General features: G+C 34.7%; 2 protein-coding genes and 1 long non-coding RNA gene across 5 annotated transcripts in view; 2 read left to right on the forward strand and 1 right to left on the reverse strand.

The window, feature by feature from the left end:
• BRWD3 (bromodomain and WD repeat-containing protein) overlaps positions 1-7,846 on the forward strand; it is a 47,065-nt gene extending 39,219 nt beyond the window's left edge. Inside the window, exons 37-41 of one of the 2 annotated variants that reach the window (XM_089712625.1) lie at positions 1,937-2,083; positions 3,170-3,227; positions 3,991-4,104; positions 4,712-4,793; positions 6,353-7,846. In XM_089712625.1, the coding sequence (XP_089568751.1) occupies positions 1,937-2,083; positions 3,170-3,227; positions 3,991-4,104; positions 4,712-4,793; positions 6,353-6,483 (532 nt within the window). In that variant the 3' untranslated portion in view covers positions 6,484-7,846. Of the gene's footprint in view, positions 1-1,936; positions 2,084-3,169; positions 3,228-3,990; positions 4,105-4,711; positions 4,794-6,332 lie in introns of both variants that reach the window. The other variant, XM_089712626.1, reaches the window with a different exon arrangement.
• The window catches only part of LOC149476073 (uncharacterized), a 359,309-nt gene that overhangs the window by 234,299 nt on the left and 105,631 nt on the right, over positions 1-19,379 (reverse strand). The window lies entirely within an intron of this gene.
• Positions 13,862-17,653, forward strand: LOC149476088 (uncharacterized). 2 transcript variants are annotated; one of them, XM_089712693.1, is made up of 6 exons: positions 13,862-14,055; positions 14,224-14,346; positions 14,927-15,043; positions 15,656-15,762; positions 16,160-16,250; positions 17,216-17,653. In XM_089712693.1, the coding sequence occupies exons 2-6, from the start codon at positions 14,292-14,294 to the stop codon at positions 17,302-17,304; spliced, it is 459 nt and encodes a 152-aa protein (XP_089568819.1). In that variant the 5' UTR covers positions 13,862-14,055; positions 14,224-14,291; the 3' UTR covers positions 17,305-17,653. The 2 variants fall into 2 exon arrangements, with proteins under 2 accessions (XP_089568819.1, XP_089568818.1); XM_089712692.1 differs by having other exon boundaries at positions 14,255-14,346.

The raw sequence follows: 19,379 nt of genomic DNA on the forward strand, positions 1-19,379 counted from the left end.
AGGTGCACGGCTAGCAAACACTATTTTAAAAGAGCATAGAATGAAACCCGTGCGCAGGTATTTTTGGTGCGACTCGACCACGGTGCTACACTGGATTCATAATAACACACGTTCTTACAAAACTTTTGAAGCGAATCGCTTGGGCGAGATCAACGATTTATCGAAGGTTTGTGGATGGTCGTTTATATCTCCCGGTAGCCCCCATTGGGGTGGGGCATGGGAGATTCTGATACGAAAGGTAAAGACAGCCTTAAATGTTGTCTTGCGCGAACGAGCACAGGGACATGGCGCAGATGTGCGTCGCGCGTCGCTCCCGTTCCTATGTTGGAGTGCTGAGTCAGCACTGGGGTGGGGAGTGTTGGCGACGCGCCATTCAAAAAAGAGTAATTTCTTAATAATAATTATTACATTATACTTTAGGTAAATATTGTCTATGATTATGATTGTTTTAATCTGTGCTAATTAAATATTATCTGTAAAAGGCTGCGGCGAGCCACTGCTGTGTCAGTGACTCGTCCAGTTCTTCGGCCTCCTCTCTCCTGAGCGCACGTATGTAACCAAAGTTTTCTGTCTGTACTTTATATTGCCAAATCTGCATTAAAGCCTCCATTTTATTTATCGACGCGACTGGCCTTTTTATTTTCTACTTCACCACCAACACAAGGATTAAAAAATCAGCCCTTATCCGATTCGATTATAAAAGTTACTATATCATCAGAATCACATCACAAAAGGCCCGTTTTGACATTTAGCTTCGCGACGTAAATAGTGATGTAACTCGATACTTACGATAAATCGATTCAAGTTTGCGTGAGTATTTCATCGATTCGAATATATGCATGGTAAAGTTAATTGTATAAAAGTTCTGATTGAAAATTCAACTTAGACTTTGACATTGTAGGTATTTTTAAATTAAACAATGTAGCAGAAGGTCAATGTTGTTTTATTTAATACTTTTGTTACAATAATATTCACTCAATCACAATAAAATTGATAAAAAGTGAATCTTCAGTAAATTGATATCATTGTGACAACTGTATTATGTTATACATATTTTATGAAATAAATACTTTATTAATAATATGTAATGTTAGACGTAACTTTCGATTTAATATTTTTGTGGATGAATAGTTCTCACTAAGGCTACGCGCAGACATACAGCGTTCTGCGTTCCGCGTTCTGCGTTCTGCGTTCGTCAGTTCTACGTTCTGCGTTCTAGCGCACACAGGAGCACGTTCAAGATATTTGCGTTCTATTTCGCGACTCTCCGCACGTGAAACATGTCTCTCGAAAGTTCATCTTCCGAAGATGAAGCCTTGCTTTTGTGGAGTCTAGAGGAGTCAAAAAAAAGTAGAAAATGTTGGGTAACTACACCCTATCAACACGAAACGAGATGATATGGGAGAATTTAATATTCTTATCCCTGAGCTGCTTCAAGATGAAGAGAGATTTTATATTTATTTTCGAATGTTAATAAATAGCTTCAATGAGTTACATGACTATGTAAAATCTGAAATAGAAAAACAAGATACCAATTGGAGAAGACGGACCAGCCATAGCGAGAACGCGAGTTCTTTGTAATTCTGTACAGAGAACGCGAGAACGCAAGCGTTCCGAATGACCGCCGCGGTCTAACTGCGTTCTGTGTGCGCCGGCGCTATAGATCCTTCACATTACAAAGAACGCGGAACGCAGAACGCAGAACGCGGAACGCAGAACGCTCTCTGTCTGCGCGTACCCTATTTCCTGTCAAAACATGCTTAGCTGTCGAATACTATAAATTGCCGGTTTCCTTTGACTCGTGGCGCATTCGTACGAATCGTGCCTAGGGGCTCGGACGTTGTTTATACAATGTTTGACCCAACTACCCTCACTTTGCTAATTTAACCTCGCGTGTAATTTATTATAGTACATAATTTCAATAATTGTATTTCAGAACGCGTGAACGGTTCACGGACGGCTCTCTATCATCGTCATCGTCTGGCTGGCAGTCTGGCTGGCGGTCTGGCGGGAGATACGAGTCGGACCGTTCGTATCATCCCGGGTATTCGACTGATGATGAAACGCCGCTACTGTTATATAGGTAAGTGTGTGGTTGTCAGATGGTTGGGGTGGGACCAGACCGTGTAGATGTGGTGTGATCAGACCGTAAAGGTTTAGTGTATAAAGGTCAGACAGTGTAAATATATATAAATATATAAATAGTAATCAGCTCATTATGTGTGGTTTGACTGACCGGTTGGCTTGGTTGGTAGTGGCCCTGCCTTCCAAGCCAGAGGTCGTGGGTTCGATTCCCACCCGGGGCAAATATTTGTGTAATGAACATCGATGTTTGCTCTATGTCTGGGTGTTAATTATCTATATAAGTATTTATTTAAAATTATATATGTATGTCTATCAGCCATCTGGTTTCCATAACACAAGCGAAAGCGTATTAGTATGGGATCAGATCGAGAGATGCCGTGTGTGAAAATTGTCCTGAAATATTTATTTGAAATATTTAATAAATTACATAGTGAACTGTTTTTTGTATTGATTTTTAAATAACCAAACTGAATTCACTAAGCTTGTGAATACCAGATCATATTGTATTTTTTGCACACCTCATAAGCGAAGCGTTGAGGTGGGTACTACTGTCACTTCGCGCAAAACATCTGATTTTTCAAACTTAAAATGTCTTTATGTATCATACATTGCACTTGTAAGATAATACATACACACACATATTAAGAAAAAACACTATTTTTAACGTTCATGATATTTTTGATGTCATTTTTGTTATTTAAACTAGTTAAAAAACAGTTTAAAAAAGTTCTGTCTTGGACGTCCGTGTGTCTGTATGTGCGGATCCTTTTTCTTGTTAACACGATAGCGACCGAAATACTTTACTAATCGAGTCTTTTTTTTTCTCTTACGCTTGAGTATGCTCAGGAATAGAACCCTTTCATTTTTCAGGGTCTGATTCGATGTGGTTTAATTGTTATTAAATAAACAAAAATAATAATTAATAAATATTTATTAAAAAAAAATTATGAGGCGTGCACTTTTGGATTTTCCAAATTATTTTTATATTTCTTTTGCACAACAACCTGATATATTACTAAGAGAATTATAAAACTGAATTATCAAATGGTTACGTAAAAATGAAAATGTACGTATATAATTGCAGGCAAAGACAAGAAGGCGAGGTGGAGGCGGGTCCTTCGAGACGACCGCAACAACATCGGGTCAGTTTATTTATATAAGTATTACATATATTTTATACAAGAGGTCCGCCCCGGCTTCGCCCGTGGTACATATATCGCAATAAAAGGTAGCCTATGTCCTTTTTCGGGTATCAAAATATCTCCATACCAAATTTTATGCAAATTGGTTCAGTAGTTTAGGCGTAATTGAGTAACAGACAGACAGACAGAGTTACTTTCGCATTTATAATATTAGTGGATTAGTATTATATAGTTTTATAATATATTTTACTTAATGCTTTAAAATACGGTAGAATCCTTTTATTATGACTCCGGTTATATTGACCAAACGCTTATTATGACGTATTACACAGCAAAATTCGGGTTTCATATAAAATTCTTAATAAAAGTTGGGTAAAATGACTTCGTTTATAGTGATATATCGTTTATTGTGACCAATTTTTAATGAATTGTCCGGTTATACTGACTGAAATGAATTCTAAAACTTTCAACACTAATTTCTGTTTGGGAAAATTGTGATATCCGACAACACTTTTTTTTTTTGTTTGTTTTGAGTCTCAATGTGTAGGCATCTCTATTTTGTTTATCTGTATTAAATACTAACAAAAACAGGAGATTGTTTATTTTCTACAAAATGAAAGAAAGAAAGAAAATACATTTATTAAAATGCTTTGTATGACGTCCGTATATTATGACGTGTTTGATATTCCCCTTCAATGTCATTATAAACGGATTCCACTGTATATTTATTCTCCATTTTCATATAAATATGTATACATTACAGAGTGGTGGTGTAAGCCTGCGCAAGCGCAGAAGTCCGCGGCGATACAACGAAGATAGCGAAGACGATTCTATAGCGGCCATCAGTAAACGGCAACAGAGGAGACATCATTTACCGGTGATTATAAGCATTTTAATATATAATGTGTATTTAAAACAACAAAAAATAATATTTTTACAAAAACTTAACGGACCTCAAATTCTTACAACTAGACAACGTTTAAATTGGACTGACAGTAAACTGTCTTACCACAATAAACTTTAGACAGGGTTTAAATTTAATTATAATGCCTTACCCCACTAGGGGACATGGGACTTCCGGTATGTTTTTTTTTTTTTTATGTATGTACACCGATTACTCCGTGGTTTCTGAACCGATTTACGTGATTCTTTTTTTGTTCGATGCGGTATGGTGTCGAATTGGTCCCATAAAAATTTTATTCGGATAGGCCCAGTAGTTTTTATTTTATGAGCATTTTTGTCTGTATTTGTAAATGTTGCAAGTGCAAGTTTGAAGTCGGTTGTTTTTAACGCAGTTATTGACTTGTTACATCTAGGGCGCTATAATACTAAACTTACTTTTAATTTACTTTGAAAATACGGACAAAAAAAATAACTATCCCTACTAGATAGTAATTATTTGTATTTTTTTTTTATTATAATTTCGTGTTTGAAATATCTATGTATCTATCTTTAATACTATCTTTTATGTTATCTTTTAACAGGGTCCAAGTATAACACACGCACGTTCAGCTCCACACACGAACGATCACAATTACTTCAATGGCCACGCGCCGCATCATAACGGTAATTTATCACTACATAGTATAAAACAAAGTCGCTTTCTCTGTCCCTATGTCCCTTTGTATGCTTAAGACAGTGCGCGCACGAGCAACTTTGTCTCCGCAACTATTTTGTCTCCGCAACTATTTTGTCTCTCCCACCTATGGGCTAGTATGAAAGTGCGCGCACGTAGCGACGCAACTCCCCATACAAATTGATGGGAGAGACAAAATAGTTGCGGAGACAAAGTTGCTCGTGCGCGCTCGCTCTAAATCTTTAAAACTACGCAACGGATTTTAATGCGGTTTTTTAAAAGATAGAGTGATTCAAGAGGAAGGTTTTAGTATATGATTTATTATGTTTTAGACAAAGCGGGCGAAGCCACGGGCGGAAAGCTAGTATTCTACTAATATTATAAATGCGAAAGGTTGTGAGGATGGATGTATGTGTATGTGTGTATTTGTTACTCTTTCACGCAAATACTAATGAACTGATTACAATGAAATTTAGCACACATATAGAGGGTAACTTGGATTAACACATAGGCTAGGTTTTATCCCGGAAATCCCACGGGAACGGGAACTATGCGGGATTTTCTTTGCGCGGGCGAAGCCGCGGGCGTAAAGCTAATGTAAATATAATAAAAACATGTATTAAAATATGTATTTTTTAATTTGAGAGTTTGTATGGTAAAAAAAAATAAAAAAAAAATAAAATCTTTATTTGAATTCATACATTAAGTTACAACTTACAATAGATTGGGGTTCAGGCCCCCTTACTAGGTATAACCTGTATTAAGGGGACCTGTTCCTTCCCTAGGATTGATTGCAAGGGTGCATGAATTAAAAAAAAGAGAGACACATAAATTTAAGAAATTAAGAAAAAGCTAATCCAAAGTCCAAAAACAAACAGGGTGTGTATGATGTATAAGTATGGTATGGTAAGTATGGTAAATTATATTTTTGTTGATGTTTGAAGCAAGAGAAAATTGGTCCAAAGCATAAATTAAAATGTAACAATTGTAACAGGGTTGAAATGTTGTAAATATTATTTATAAGGTATTTATTTATTTATTTATAAGGTATGTTTTAAATATTATTTACATTATTTATAACTCAGAGTCCCAAGACACAAGTATTTCACTTAGTTTGGGACCCACTGTCGTACATTAATTGTAAAACATATAATGGACAAATAAATTTATTCATTTCATTTCATTTATTTTTAAAGGAGAATTTTCATATATGATGAATCTGTGCCCTATTGTGACGTCATTGCTGATACGTCAAAAATAATAAGTACTTGTAAGCATCATTAAAATAGCTCATAAACTTTCCTGTAATTTGTGAATAAGAAAAAGATAAATTACGTTAATATTTTTGTACTATAACAAGATCAACTTTATCGTCTTGTACATTTTTACTATGGACAAAATATAATAGAAGCTTATAAGTTTATATTAAGTTTAATAACATAGCAATGACGTCACAATACACTTCCTTATTTAAAACACCTTATATATTTTAAAACACACGATTTAAACGCACTCCCATTGACCAGCAGGCTGATGCTTCTGTTCGCAGGGGGTTCCCCGGGCTCCGGGGGCTCGGCGGGCCCTGCGGCGGGCCCCGGGCCGGCGGGCCCTGTGTCCATCTCCTCCCGGGGCAGGGTCCGCCGGCTGACCGCCAAGGCCAGGGGCCTCCTGCGCGAATAATACAGGGCCTTCGAGCGGGGCCTGCGCGGGTTAGCCAGCCCCCTGTTTATTTCGTACAGGGGCAGGGTTAAGAAAATCGCGCAGCCCCGTGATTGTGACTCGTCATGAAATTGACCCCGTAGTGTTAGTGTCTTAAGTGATTGAAATTATAAGTGTTGAAGCAGGGGTTAAAAGCCTTAAGTGATTGGGGTTGCAACCCCTAAGAGCCTTACGGAATCACTAAAGTGTAAGTGTGGTGTTGGAAGCTCTAAGTAGTAAATTATGTGCAGTGATACATGATCGGAACCACTTAAATATACACAGCCCTTAAGTAATTGTGTACAGTGGGGTATCGGAAACACAAAGATATTGTGTATGATCGCTAAGTGTTTGATCTTGGTGGTACGGGGTTGGAACCCCTAAATGATTGTGTTCAGTAGTACGATGTCGTGTTTCGAGCCCCGAACTTAACTAGAAAACCTAAGTTAATGTATTTGTGGTGGTAAGAACCCCTAAATAATTTTATTAAATACTTTGTGACTTCAGGATAAGGGCCTTGGAACCCCTGATTATGTATGTGGTGGGGGTTGGGAGTCATTTTGTTTGTCAAGTAGAACCCCTAGATGTACCAATTGAATAGTGTAGTAAGTTATTTGTTTAAAATGTAGATATTTTTGTTTATTATTGTTTTAAGTAGTAGGTAATACACTGACCCCCGGTAAAGGTGTTGTGAGGGTTCCACAGGACCGCCTATAAACTCGATTGCTCATATTATAATGTAAAATATTAGTGTTTGCACTTTGTACACTATAAATATAAAAATTACTTGCCTTTTCAAACAAAATGGGATATAACTTTGATGAAATACTGATTTTTTTGTTCTTTCTTTCCTTTTTTTTCGTAGATATGGTTTTTTTTTTAATTTATAATGTGTATAAAGTGTAGGCGCTAAGAATTTGATATGGTATAGGTGTCGTCCACTAAATTAAGCGTTTGTTGTGTATCGATTTACATAAATAGTTATTTATTGTAAAATTGTGATATGTCAGCATAGGGGTCGGGGGTCGAGTGGCCCTGCGAGGGGTTGTGGGACCTTTTCTATAAAAATTTTGAAAATATTTTGAGAATTTATTATGTAAAATGTTAATTATTATTTTTTCCTTAGCGTCAAGCATTATGATAAAGGGACGATATTTTTTCTCAATTTTGTGTTTAAAATGGACATTTTTGCAATTCATTATTATGATAATTTGTATTATTTTATTGACATTATAGTTCAATTGCATATTATTTGACCACTGATTTGTGTCAAAAAGACTGATAAAAAAATTCTGTGTATATTATTATATTTATAATAATTTGAGCATGTTTTTTTTTTAATTTTACGTCAAAATTAGTTTTTTTTTTACAAATGTAATGACCCCTCGTTGGAAAATAGGGACTGACTAAAATTTGTAATAAATTGTATTATAATAATATTAAATTAATTGTGATGTTTTATAAATAAGAATAATGTAATAAATCGTCTCAATTTAATTATAATATGTATGGCACTGTTTTATATCCCTAACGGTTGTAGTGTTTTTGGTGAAATTTAGAACAGTGATAGACACGAAATGTATTTAGAAAATACTTTGATTTTTTGTGCTCAAGTTTGAATAAACTTCAGAAAAACATTATATGAAGAATTAAAATCTTTAAACTGTTTTTTTTTATATTTTTTATTTTCAAAACAGTGTCTTTTTTTCTATGGACTTGTAAATACCGGCATGTACAGGGTGTTCCCTGTCAAATTAATAATTATTCAATATTAATAATCTATTATGAAAAAAGGTTTCATTTAAAATATATTAAGGATTTGGTAAGTAAATTAATTGACCGCCTCCTTGGTACAGTGGTTGACGCGTGAGCGTAGCACCGAGGGGCCTTGGGTTCGATTCCCGGTGGAGACGAAGAAAAAAAATGTCTCAGTCTGGCAAGACACAGAAGGCTGATCACCTACTTGTCCCTAAAGAAAATCGATCAGTGAAACAGATGTATAATACATCTGCCCCTTACCCCACTTGGGGACACGGGACTTCACTTAATTAAATAATTAATCGATGAAAATAAATGGAATGCACAAAAACCAAAAAAACTCGAGAATATAATGGACTGCAATGTGTAAAACAAACACTGTAAGAAATTCTTTTTTTTTTTTTTGTTGTATTTAAGAAAGAAAACTGTATTTATCAATATGTTTGTCTTTTTAAATAGATACAGAGAAAATTATGAGATTTTTTTTATTTTTTAAGAAAGGAAGAATATTTCTGCAAGTTTTTTTTTATATATTATGACATGGTTGATAAAAATTCTTTGATCAATAATAATTAATGGTGTTTTTTAATGAGAATTATTGTTATAATAATTCATTAATTAATGACATACGCACAATTTGTATAAATTGAATGATATTTTGAATACAGTAGTTCAATTGTATATAATGTTAGTAAATATTTATTTAAATATAACTACACTTTGCTATTTTTTACTGTATAATAACAAAAATCCAAACTACCTATCTATATAACAAATTCTATCAAAACCGGTCCAGCCACTTCTGAGCAATAAACATACATTCATTCAGAGAAGTGTAGTTATATTTATAAAACTTAACACAATGAGGTTTTATGAAAAACACATATATATATAGAAATTTAAAGCATATAAAATCGATTTTTTGAAAAATTTAACTTACCAATGTCAAATAATGATTGTACGAGAAACACTGCCATTAAAAAATGAAAGTGATTTTTTAATTTGTGTGCAATTTAAATTCATGGTAAATGTTTTTGAAGTGAAACTTCTTTAGGCGCGTTGAGAGTAAAATTTCAAGGTCGCGTCATGGCAATACCGTCACGTCATGGAGTAATGCGACGATTTTGGTATCTTTGAATTTTGCAAAAGGAGTTTTACTTCTGACACGTGTGCTCGGCATGCATACTTTAAAGATTGGACATGGCACAATTTTATACGTTAAAAGCTGTAGATAGGTTATTAGCGCTCCAGGAGTGGCTAATTGGCCACATTTCAAACTCAAACATTTATTTATTCAATTAGACTTCTTCTAAAGGCACTTTCGAATCGTCATTACATATTTTTAACAATTACCACCGATTCGGAAAGCAGTATCTATGGAGAAGAACCGGCAAGGAACCCATAGTTGCTCTTTTTACTTTAGTCGTCTCTTTTTCGCTCACAATAGTTTATTATGCCATCTCACTTTGACGTCTAATCGTGTGTGTGTTAGTGTGCCGTTCAAAGATCGAATGTTATGTTGGAAACATATTATCTACACCTTTTTACTTATTTGGCGCCATCTGGTGTTATTTTTAAGAATTTCTAATTTCTTTAATTGTCGTGGACGTTAATTATTGAAGTGAAACTTCTTTATCGGAGCTGGAAAAAAATTTAGTGTAACATTTTTTCGTTACGCGTGACATTTTTCCGTTACGCGCCATCTTTTTCTTCTCCCTACCACGCGTGATTTGACGTATTTCTGTAAAGTTGCATATAGTAAATTATTTTTTGAAAAATAAGGTCATAAAGAAGTTTCACTTCTTACATGTGTACACTAGTACACGCACACATTTTTTTATTTTATGAACTGAACGTTGTTTAAATTATTGACTGTTCTGACGAAATGTTGATATGTACTTAGAATTTGATTTTATATACATCTTGTCAATTTTGTATGCAATAATTTATGGTGAAGTTAGTATGATTACTTCAAAGTTACTGTATGTAAGAAATTTTTGACAAGTAATACAAAACCGGCCAAGTTTGAGTCGGTCTCTGACAGGATAGTTTCCGTACTTTGTAAATATGTCGTATTTCTTTTGGGTTCTTATTTCTCTTGTGTTACATTTAACACATGTAAAGTGATGTTTATTTTCAATATCTATGTATTGTAAAAACATACAGATACAAATTTGTGTCAGCTCTAAAACATAAGTCGAGTTCTAATAATTAATGTTCTAAAAATGTTTCTCTTTCATTCTAATAATGTCAAAATAATGACTAAGGAACCCTAAATATGACTTAGCAAATTTTCCGCCATTTTCTTTGTATAGGTACTTACTCGAATGCTCGAATGTATATAAATGTGTTGCTAGTTCTAAGTGTTATATCGGCGAGTTTGTAAATATAAATGCCTCTGCCAACCGAACCAAAATGAACGAATAAATATTTTGTAAATTATTTTGTGTTTTATTTATCTGTGCTAGTTGTTATATTGAAAAGTTTTTTATACTTACTTTTTTGAAGAAAAATATAAGTTCCAGAAGTCTATACTAATTAGTTTGTTTGTTTGAACGCGCTAATCTCGGGAACTACAGGTCCGATTTGAAAAATTCTTTATCTGTCAGATAGCCCTTTTATCGAGGAAAGCTATAGGCTATAATATTATATCATCATTCATCACGCTAAGATCAACAGGAGCGGACCAACGCGGGTAAAACCGCAGGGCGCAGCTAGTAACTTAATATTATGAATTAAGATTTTTATGTGTAATCTGGCTGAAGATGTGAGGAGAGCACATTCATTTAGCTGGCTACTTTAATGTTTCACTGTGTTTCACTTTCCCATGCGAAAATATGTAGTACTTACATTTGAATTACTCCAAAATTTGAGAGTGAAGTGAAGTCCCGTGTCCCCGTAGTGGGGTAAGCCGTAAGGGGCAGATGCATTATTCATACACCTGTTTCACTGATCGATTTTCTTTAGGGACAAGTAGGTGATCAGCCTTCTGTGTCCTACCAGACCGAGACATTTTTTTTTCTTCGTCTCCACCGGGAATCGAACCCAGGACCCCTCGGTGCTACGCTCACGCGTCAACCACTGTACCAAGGAGGCGGTCGATCCATTTGAGAGTGAGCTTATTAAAATTGACCACCAGAACAAAGCCGCGGGGAACAAACAGTATATAGTAGGTACATAATTTTCCTCCTTCGTTTGAAGGACAAAATATAACAAAACATAAGAAAAAAACTCTTGCTATGTAAAATTTCGGGTTCATAGATACGCCGAGAACCGGTTTTAGTTTTTTTCTTTAATTACAGTTAGAAGCACAACAGTATAACATAGTTCTAGTAGACCAGCCTTCAAAAATGATAAAAAAACAGGTACCTAGATGAAACCCATTGGAAAAGGAGGGGAATATGATAAAAATAAAAGTAAAAATAAATTACGGTTTCATCACAGTTTCATCCTACTGTGATGTTTACCTTTCTCTAAATGCAAGTTTCAACTATCAAAGTAATTCAATTCAATTTTTTCGAAGGGTGGATTATCAAAGTATCCATTAAAAAAATCAGAATTCAGAACTATCACGCCCCGTTTTCCAATTACAGCACTAGAGCGCATTATGCGGCATAAGGGCTGATAGACGTAGGAACTTTAAAACCGCGGTTTTAAAGTTCGCGTACTTAAGGCTTTGTCAGATAGGACGCGTATTTTAGCGCTGCGTAGTAGCGCTACAGCGTCCTGTTTTAACGTCGCGCGTGGCTTCGTCAAACAGAACGCTTTAGCGCGCGTTAGGACACAGAAATTGATATTATTAAAGCTGCATGTTGTTTACATAATTATTACTTACGAACAAAACAAGGTACAGCGATATTAACTCCGGAGTCGGAAGACGAAAACGTACCTATGCGTGCTCTAATAACTCATCGTCCAACAAATAGAATATTAAATTTGGTCTGCAATTTAACGACTGCAGCATTCGAAACTCGTGAACAATTTGTGTCTTAATTTAATCAATAAATTAATTTTTTACTAACCAGTTTCATTAATTTCTTCCCCGATTTGTGCCCACAATTTTGCCTTCATTGATATATCTTTATAGTTTATATGAACTATCCTTCGTATTATATAAGCATGGATATTTTCTAACCAATTCTATCAAATTTTCCGTCATTATGCAGTATTTTATTATTTTTTTACGCCTATTAACTCCGACGCTAAAATAAAATTTTTAAAAAAATACAACACCCGACGTTAAAGCGTCCTAACGCCGCGACAGAGCGTTGCGTACTGCTAGCGCCGGCGCTCTGTTTGACGGTATTCTACGATGGTAGTAGAACACATCTTAGCGTCATATCGCGGCGTCAACTTAACGCTCTGACGCGCGCTAAGTACGCGTCCTGTCTGACAAAGCCTTTACTCGGCTCGACGTCGGTGACACACGCAAGAGCTTGGTCAGTAGCTTCTCGCGTTGTTCTCGCGCGTCACTGATATCGAATGTCTCTATGTCATCAACAGAGGGAATTTTATGTAATTCAGGAATTAAATATAGACATTTTTAATTTAATAACCAGCACCTATTTTTAAGTAAATAGCATTCTAACAAAATAAATGTTCAAAAATTGAAGGATATATTTTCGTTTTTACTATTATATTTTTAGGGTACTTTACAAAAAAAGAGCGTGTGCGCCGAGCCTACGCGTCAGGAGTGAAACTTCCTTGGCGGGATTCAAAAATACCTTCGCCAATATTCAATTATATTATATTCATTCATATTAATTATATTAAATTATTTTCATAAAACTAAAAGAAGAAGACGAAATTAATTGAACTTTTGCACTTAGTAACACCTATTATAGCTAGACAGGCTAGGCTCGCGGCTCGCGGCGGTGACAGACGTGCGAGCGAAGGCGGGCTACGAGTAAAATTTCAAACATGTTGGATCGTCAACGAACTTACTCGACGGTTTTTAAGTACGCGTGCTTGGGGTGACACACGAGCGAAAAAGGTCGTCGAGCCACAAGTTCGCGTACTTACTCGTATGTCTGTCACCCCTGTAATGCTTAACGTTGAATGTTCCAACTACAGTGCCATAAACATTAAAGTACTCTTTGAACTACAGCAACGCTTCGTACAATCGAGCACTCCTATGCGCGTGAATTAATGCGTGCAATCGATTTATCGTTAGTAATTATTAATTGTTGGAAAAAAATTTAACGCTTTCGTAACATTGTAGTTTTTTCGAAATAATCAAACTTAATTCAAATTGTGTTAAAAAATAAATATAAGTATGGATGAAAAGGTACAAACATTGAAAAAAATGTTAATGAAATAATCAAAATCCAAATTACTTAAAATAACCGTAAATATTTTTCAACCAATGATTATGTATACCACTTTATTTACACATTAATGAGGTTATTGCTAACTCTATGAATATTTTTTTTTTCAACACTGAATTAGCGCAACCTGCTGGTGCGTTCCACGTTCCAATTAAGCATCAGCATAATTCGGCATTGTGCGCCACTGAGTCGCATTATGCTCTGTAATTGGAAAACAGCCACTGTCATTGATAACAAGTCCAACCTCGAACCTGTCAACTGCTGTGACTTGTGAGCTGTCATTTGTCAACACAATCCAGTCAAAACTCAAATCAATAAAAACACGTCATGTTTTCAAATTAATGTTGAACATTGTTTCTTTGAATAGGTACCCCCTTGCTACTTTGATTTTTAGGCAGTATTGATTTTCCATTCAATTTTAAATATATAGGTACCATAAATTCATATTAAATACCACTGTTATTCTCTGGTAAGTATAACTTTTTCGCTTTTACTTCGCGACTGTTGCGAAAGACTACTTGCTTTGGTATTTTAACATTAAAAGTATGCATTGCAATCGATTTTATACTAAACAATGGCTTATTAACATACCTATTTTGTATATTTATTGAATATATACCTATGTACATTTTAAAAGTTTATCGACCTTCAACTGCGGAACTTTTCAGCGTGGGTGTTTTTATCAAATTATTACAAATAATTAAAATGGACCCACTGGTAGAGGAAACACAAGAGAATATGACGTCGGAACCAATGTCAGGTATGATTTTATTTATATTGCTATCAACATAATATATTATAAACATTATTTAAGTCAAATATATAAGAAAAGTAAGTTACTACAAGGATTGGTGTCCCGTTTTCACAATAGAGCACACATTTCATCATAAAAATATATAAATATGTACCCACTATCCTTTGTAACCTTCAACACACATTTCTACAATTATTTTTTATTCAGACAGATGAATATTATGTATATTTACTTCTACATTGTACAATGAATAAACATAACTAATTTTGCTATCAGTTTATAGGTATCATATTATTATTTATTCATATGCAAAACAACACACATTTCACAGTTAGTCCTATTAATATGATAAATGTGAAAGTTTGTAAGTATGGATGTATGGATGTTTGTTACTCTTTCACGCAAAAACTACTGAACCGATTACAATGAATTTTAGCACACATATAGAGGGTAACTTGGATTAACATATAGAATAGGTTTTATCCCGGAAATCCCACGGGAACGGGAACTATGCGGGTTTATCTTTGAAAATGCGGGCGAAGGCGCGGGCGGAAAGCTAGTACATCATAATTAACAAATATTCCAGTGTATCAAATAATAATGAGGTCGGGGCCAGCGATGATGCTCCTCACGCTGGTCACCATCTTCCTGACACACAAGTGGATGCAAAAGAAGAAGACGCTGGTCCAAGGCCCAGAGATTGGTATGATAGTTTGTTTTTCTATACCTCTGTACCATAGAACTAAAAAATTGTATAGGATATTTATTAAGTAAACAAGTACTTATAAATTTATAAAGAATATAAAAAATTTGATCACGAGGCGGGACTCGAACCCGCAATTTGAAAAATTCTTTCGGTGTTGAATTATCCTGTTAGCTTTTTAATTATATTTAGCCTGTTTATCGAGGAAGGCTATAGGCTATATATGATCACACTAAGACCAACAGAAGCGGAGCCACGTGAGTGAAACCATGGAGCGCAGCGAGTATAATATATTTATCAAATTACATATCTCTGTTCTATGAACTATTAATAATATTTCCGCAATTTCGCCTGTGATCTACATCCCTAAAAACACAAATCACTACATAGTATAAAACAAAGTCGCTTTCTCTGTCCCTATGTCCCTTTGTATGCTTAAATCTTTAAAACTACGCAACGGATTTTGATGCAGTTATTTAAATAGATAGAGTGATTCAAGAGGAATGTTTTAGTATATAATTTATTAGCTTTTAGACAAAGCGGGCGAAGCCGCGGGCGATAAGCTGGTAACACTATAAATGATAAAAATTAATGTGACATAGTATTGTTCAGACCCCGAGGTACATAGGGTTCGGATGGCTGCGATGCGAGAGACACGTGAGAGACAACAGCGCGAGTGGTTGGAGGCGTCTAGGAAGAAGAAGGAGGAACAGGAGGAGGTGAGGGTTTCTTTTTTCTTACAACCCGCCATGTAACGGTGTATTTACATCAAATGAGCAAATGCTTATAAATAAATAAATAAATATTTCGGGACAATTTTTTTAGCATGCAATAGCTTTACCGCGGCAGTCCCCGAGTGCCACACGTCTTTTTTTTTTAAATATAATGTAATAGTTTTAAGATCTTTTCGTTTATTTTTAAGGGTACCCTACTACATTTTTCGAGAATTTTGTGTTTTTTTTAATGATTTTTTTTTCTATGATAGACTTTTATCAACCATGTATGTACAAGCAAATAAAGATATTTCATTTGATTTATGATGTATTATAAATTATAGATAAGTAATATATTTATTTATTTTTTTATGAAAAAGAGGAAATTATTTTATTTTAACAGAAGGAGAGAAAGAAACGCGAAGAGTTGAAGGAAAAATTGGAGAAGTACGGCACAGCTGCGGGCGGAAAGAAACTGGGCACGCCCGATGATGGTGAGGTTTCGACAAAAGGATAGATTTAAAAAAATACTTATTTTTGAAATATCTATATATAAAAATGAATCCCTATTTCCCTTGGTCACGTCATCACGCATGTACGGGTGGACTGATTTCGATAATTTTTGAAGTGAAAACTTCTTTAGCGGCGTTGAGCGCTTTTTCTGTAATGGGTATAAAATCTTAAACTCGCGTCAGGACACGTGACCTGATCGAAAAAGCGTAAGGCGGATACCATTCCAAAATATCAAACATGCTGAACGTTCATAATCAAGTTTTCACTTCTGCCGGCACTCCCCCAGTGCAACCCGTCTTTTTTTTTAAATATTCCTTGAAGTACGAGGATGGTTCTTATGGAGAGAAAACGCAAACATGTACCACGGGTGAAGCCGGGGTGGACCGCTTGTTAAAAAAATTTTGTTTAATTAGACTAATACTAATACTTGTATACGTAGTATATTATTATTAGTCTGTGCTAATACTAAGTTTTTCTTAACTACAATTTTTTTGATAACGAAATCAGTCAATACGTTTTCGAGAGATGCGTTTAAAATCATCATTTTTGTTATATTTTTTAGTTTTTGTTTGAGTTTATATTAATTTTTACATCAATTCGTACTTATATTTGACATTTCTCATTAAACCGCTAGCTTCTAAATATAATTTTAAAGTCGTAAATTATACATGTTTAATATTATATTGACTGACCGGTTGACTTGGATGGTAGTGGCCCTGCCTTCCAAGCTGGTCGTGGATTCGATTCCCACCCGGGGAAAATATTTGTGTGTGATGTTTGCTCTGTGTCTGGGTGTTAATTATCTATATAATTTATTTAAAATTATATACTTATGTATGTTTATCAGCCATCTGGTTTCTATAACACAAGCTTAGTATGGGATCAGATCGTGCCGTGTTTAAAAATTGTCCCGAAATATTTATTTATATATTCTCTATTTTTTCAGGTTACCTCCCCTTAAGTGGTGGGGGGGCAACGTCTTCGTACAAGCCGCCAAAAAGATCCGCCTGCTCTAAAGGGGGCTGTGGGAAATAAAAAATATACATTAAGCCCGGCCGTATACGGACTGCTCGAGCGGTCGGTCGTTGACTGCTCGAGCAGTCGCTACAAACCGCGCAGTTGACGGCTTGAAGCAGTCGCGACTGCTCGAGCAGTCCGTGTACGGCAGTGAATGAATGTCTATAGTTCACCGCGCGGTCGCGGCTTCAAGCCGTCAGTCTAAACTGCTTGAAGCAGTCCGTGTACGGCCCTAATATACTTTTTTATATTTATAATGTAGGGTACTTGATAAAAAAATTTCATATCGAAAATTTGTTCTATTTTGGAAGTTGGCAGGAATATGTGAGGTCACATTACTCATACAATAAATAAGTTTGGTGCAAAATGTGTATTTTATTTGTCCCCTTTTTATTGTCTGATAAATTTTTATGAAAATAAAAGTTTGGTTTAAAACTATTAAGTGATTGATTTAAAATTCTTAAATAGTGATTTTTAAAATTAATTGTTATAGTTTTCACAAAAAAAAAAAAACATTTTTAAACGGTTTTTAAGAAAATAATTATCCGGTATTGTCCGGAAAATAAAAATTAATTACCTATTGTATCTATTTGATTTACTAATTACTGTATACTGTATTTTTTATTAAATTATAATTATTAATATCAATAATTATAATTGATAAACCTTCTTATCTATCTGTCATTTTATGTATGTAAAGCTGTGATGTAAAGTATCCATACTAACATTATAAATGCGAAAGTAACTCTGTCTGTCTGTCTGTTACTCAATCACGCCTAAACTACTGAACCAATTTGCATGAAATTTGGTATATGGAGATATTTTGATACTCGAGAAAGGACATAGGCTACCTTTTATTGCGAAATATGTACCACGGGCGAAGCCGGGGCGGTCCTCTAGTATATTATAATTAAGATTTCAAATTGTTTGAGTTTATGTATTTCTGTCGATAAATACACACTGTATTAATTATTATGTTAACATGTTATGGCCCTATGGGCTCAATAAATAATTTTACTAAAATCTTGTTTTATTTTTACCTTTATTTACCTACAAATTTTAAGAAAAATCATTTGTAAATTGTATCTTTTGTAAACAAAGGAAATGGAACTCAAAAAATACTGTACCGTTTTATCGTATTTCACCAGATAAAGCAAACAACTGCACAAATTTTCATTCTGTTTCCATCAATGCGTGCGGGCAGCGTGATTCTCGAAGAAGATTTTTGTTTATCAATCAACTAGCTTTCTGTCTACACATTTAAAACTTATAACAAACTAGCTTCCGCCCGCGACTTCGCCCACATGGTGTTTTGATAAAAGGTAGCCTATGTTCTTTCTCAGGGTCTAAAGATTGTCTGTGCCAAATTTCATCAAAATCGGTTGAGAGGTTTAAGTGGGAAAGCGTTACAGACAGACAGAGTTACTTTCGCATTTATAATATTAAGTAGGATAGGATAGGATGTGCAGTATACCATTACATATATGATAATTATTATGCTGTTCCGTATTTGAAAAAATGGTCAATAGATAGTAGATACTAGCTGTGTTCTGCGTCTTAACCTGTATTGCTTCTTTCCTGTGTAGGTAACCTAAATATATTATTAAGATTATCGATTTTTAATACAATTTAGCTTAAATACCTATAGGTACAAACCTTTGAGATTGCATACTAAAGTACTATTTGCAGAATGAAACTCAAACGCAATAAAGAACAATTTCTATGAGCAACGATTGTCGAATTAAAACACCGTTGAAAAACTGGTAAAGAATATTAGAATAAAAACATACTATTATTACAAAAAAACTATGCTAATACTTACCACAGAATTATGAAAATCATAGTTTTGTAATAAAAAAACTGCTAAGTCACGATCTTTATACCACAATAAAAGATATTTCATCAAACATTTAGTTTTTACTTTTTTATGACGGTTACGGTCTATGATGGGTTTACCTTGCTTACGAAATCTATGTTCGAATATTGAGTGAAGAGTTTTTTCTTTTTTTGTACGCACTTGTCTCAGGAATTACTGGAGTAACAGCTAGGTACTCGTTCCAAATGTCTTTTCCACATACAACATACCAGAACCA

Source organism: Colias philodice, chromosome 29 (genome assembly GCF_061535455.1).
Source record: "Colias philodice isolate Cphi_HAF_F1 chromosome 29, ilColPhil1 Martin Lab GWU primary, whole genome shotgun sequence".
Lineage (NCBI taxonomy): Eukaryota > Metazoa > Arthropoda > Insecta > Lepidoptera > Pieridae > Colias > Colias philodice.

What these genes read in the sequence shown, in the direction of transcription:
- LOC149476088 (XM_089712693.1), top strand. Translation starts at nt 14,292, where the DNA reads ATGGACCCACTGGTAGAGGAAACACAAGAGAATATGACGTCGGAACCA. An exon ending in GACGTCGGAACCAATGTCAG is followed by an intron (nt 14,347 to 14,926) that starts GTATGATTTTAT and finishes CAAATATTCCAG; the next exon opens with TGTATCAAATAATAATGAGG. An exon ending in AGAAGGAGGAACAGGAGGAG is followed by an intron (nt 15,763 to 16,159) that starts GTGAGGGTTTCT and finishes TTATTTTAACAG; the next exon opens with AAGGAGAGAAAGAAACGCGA.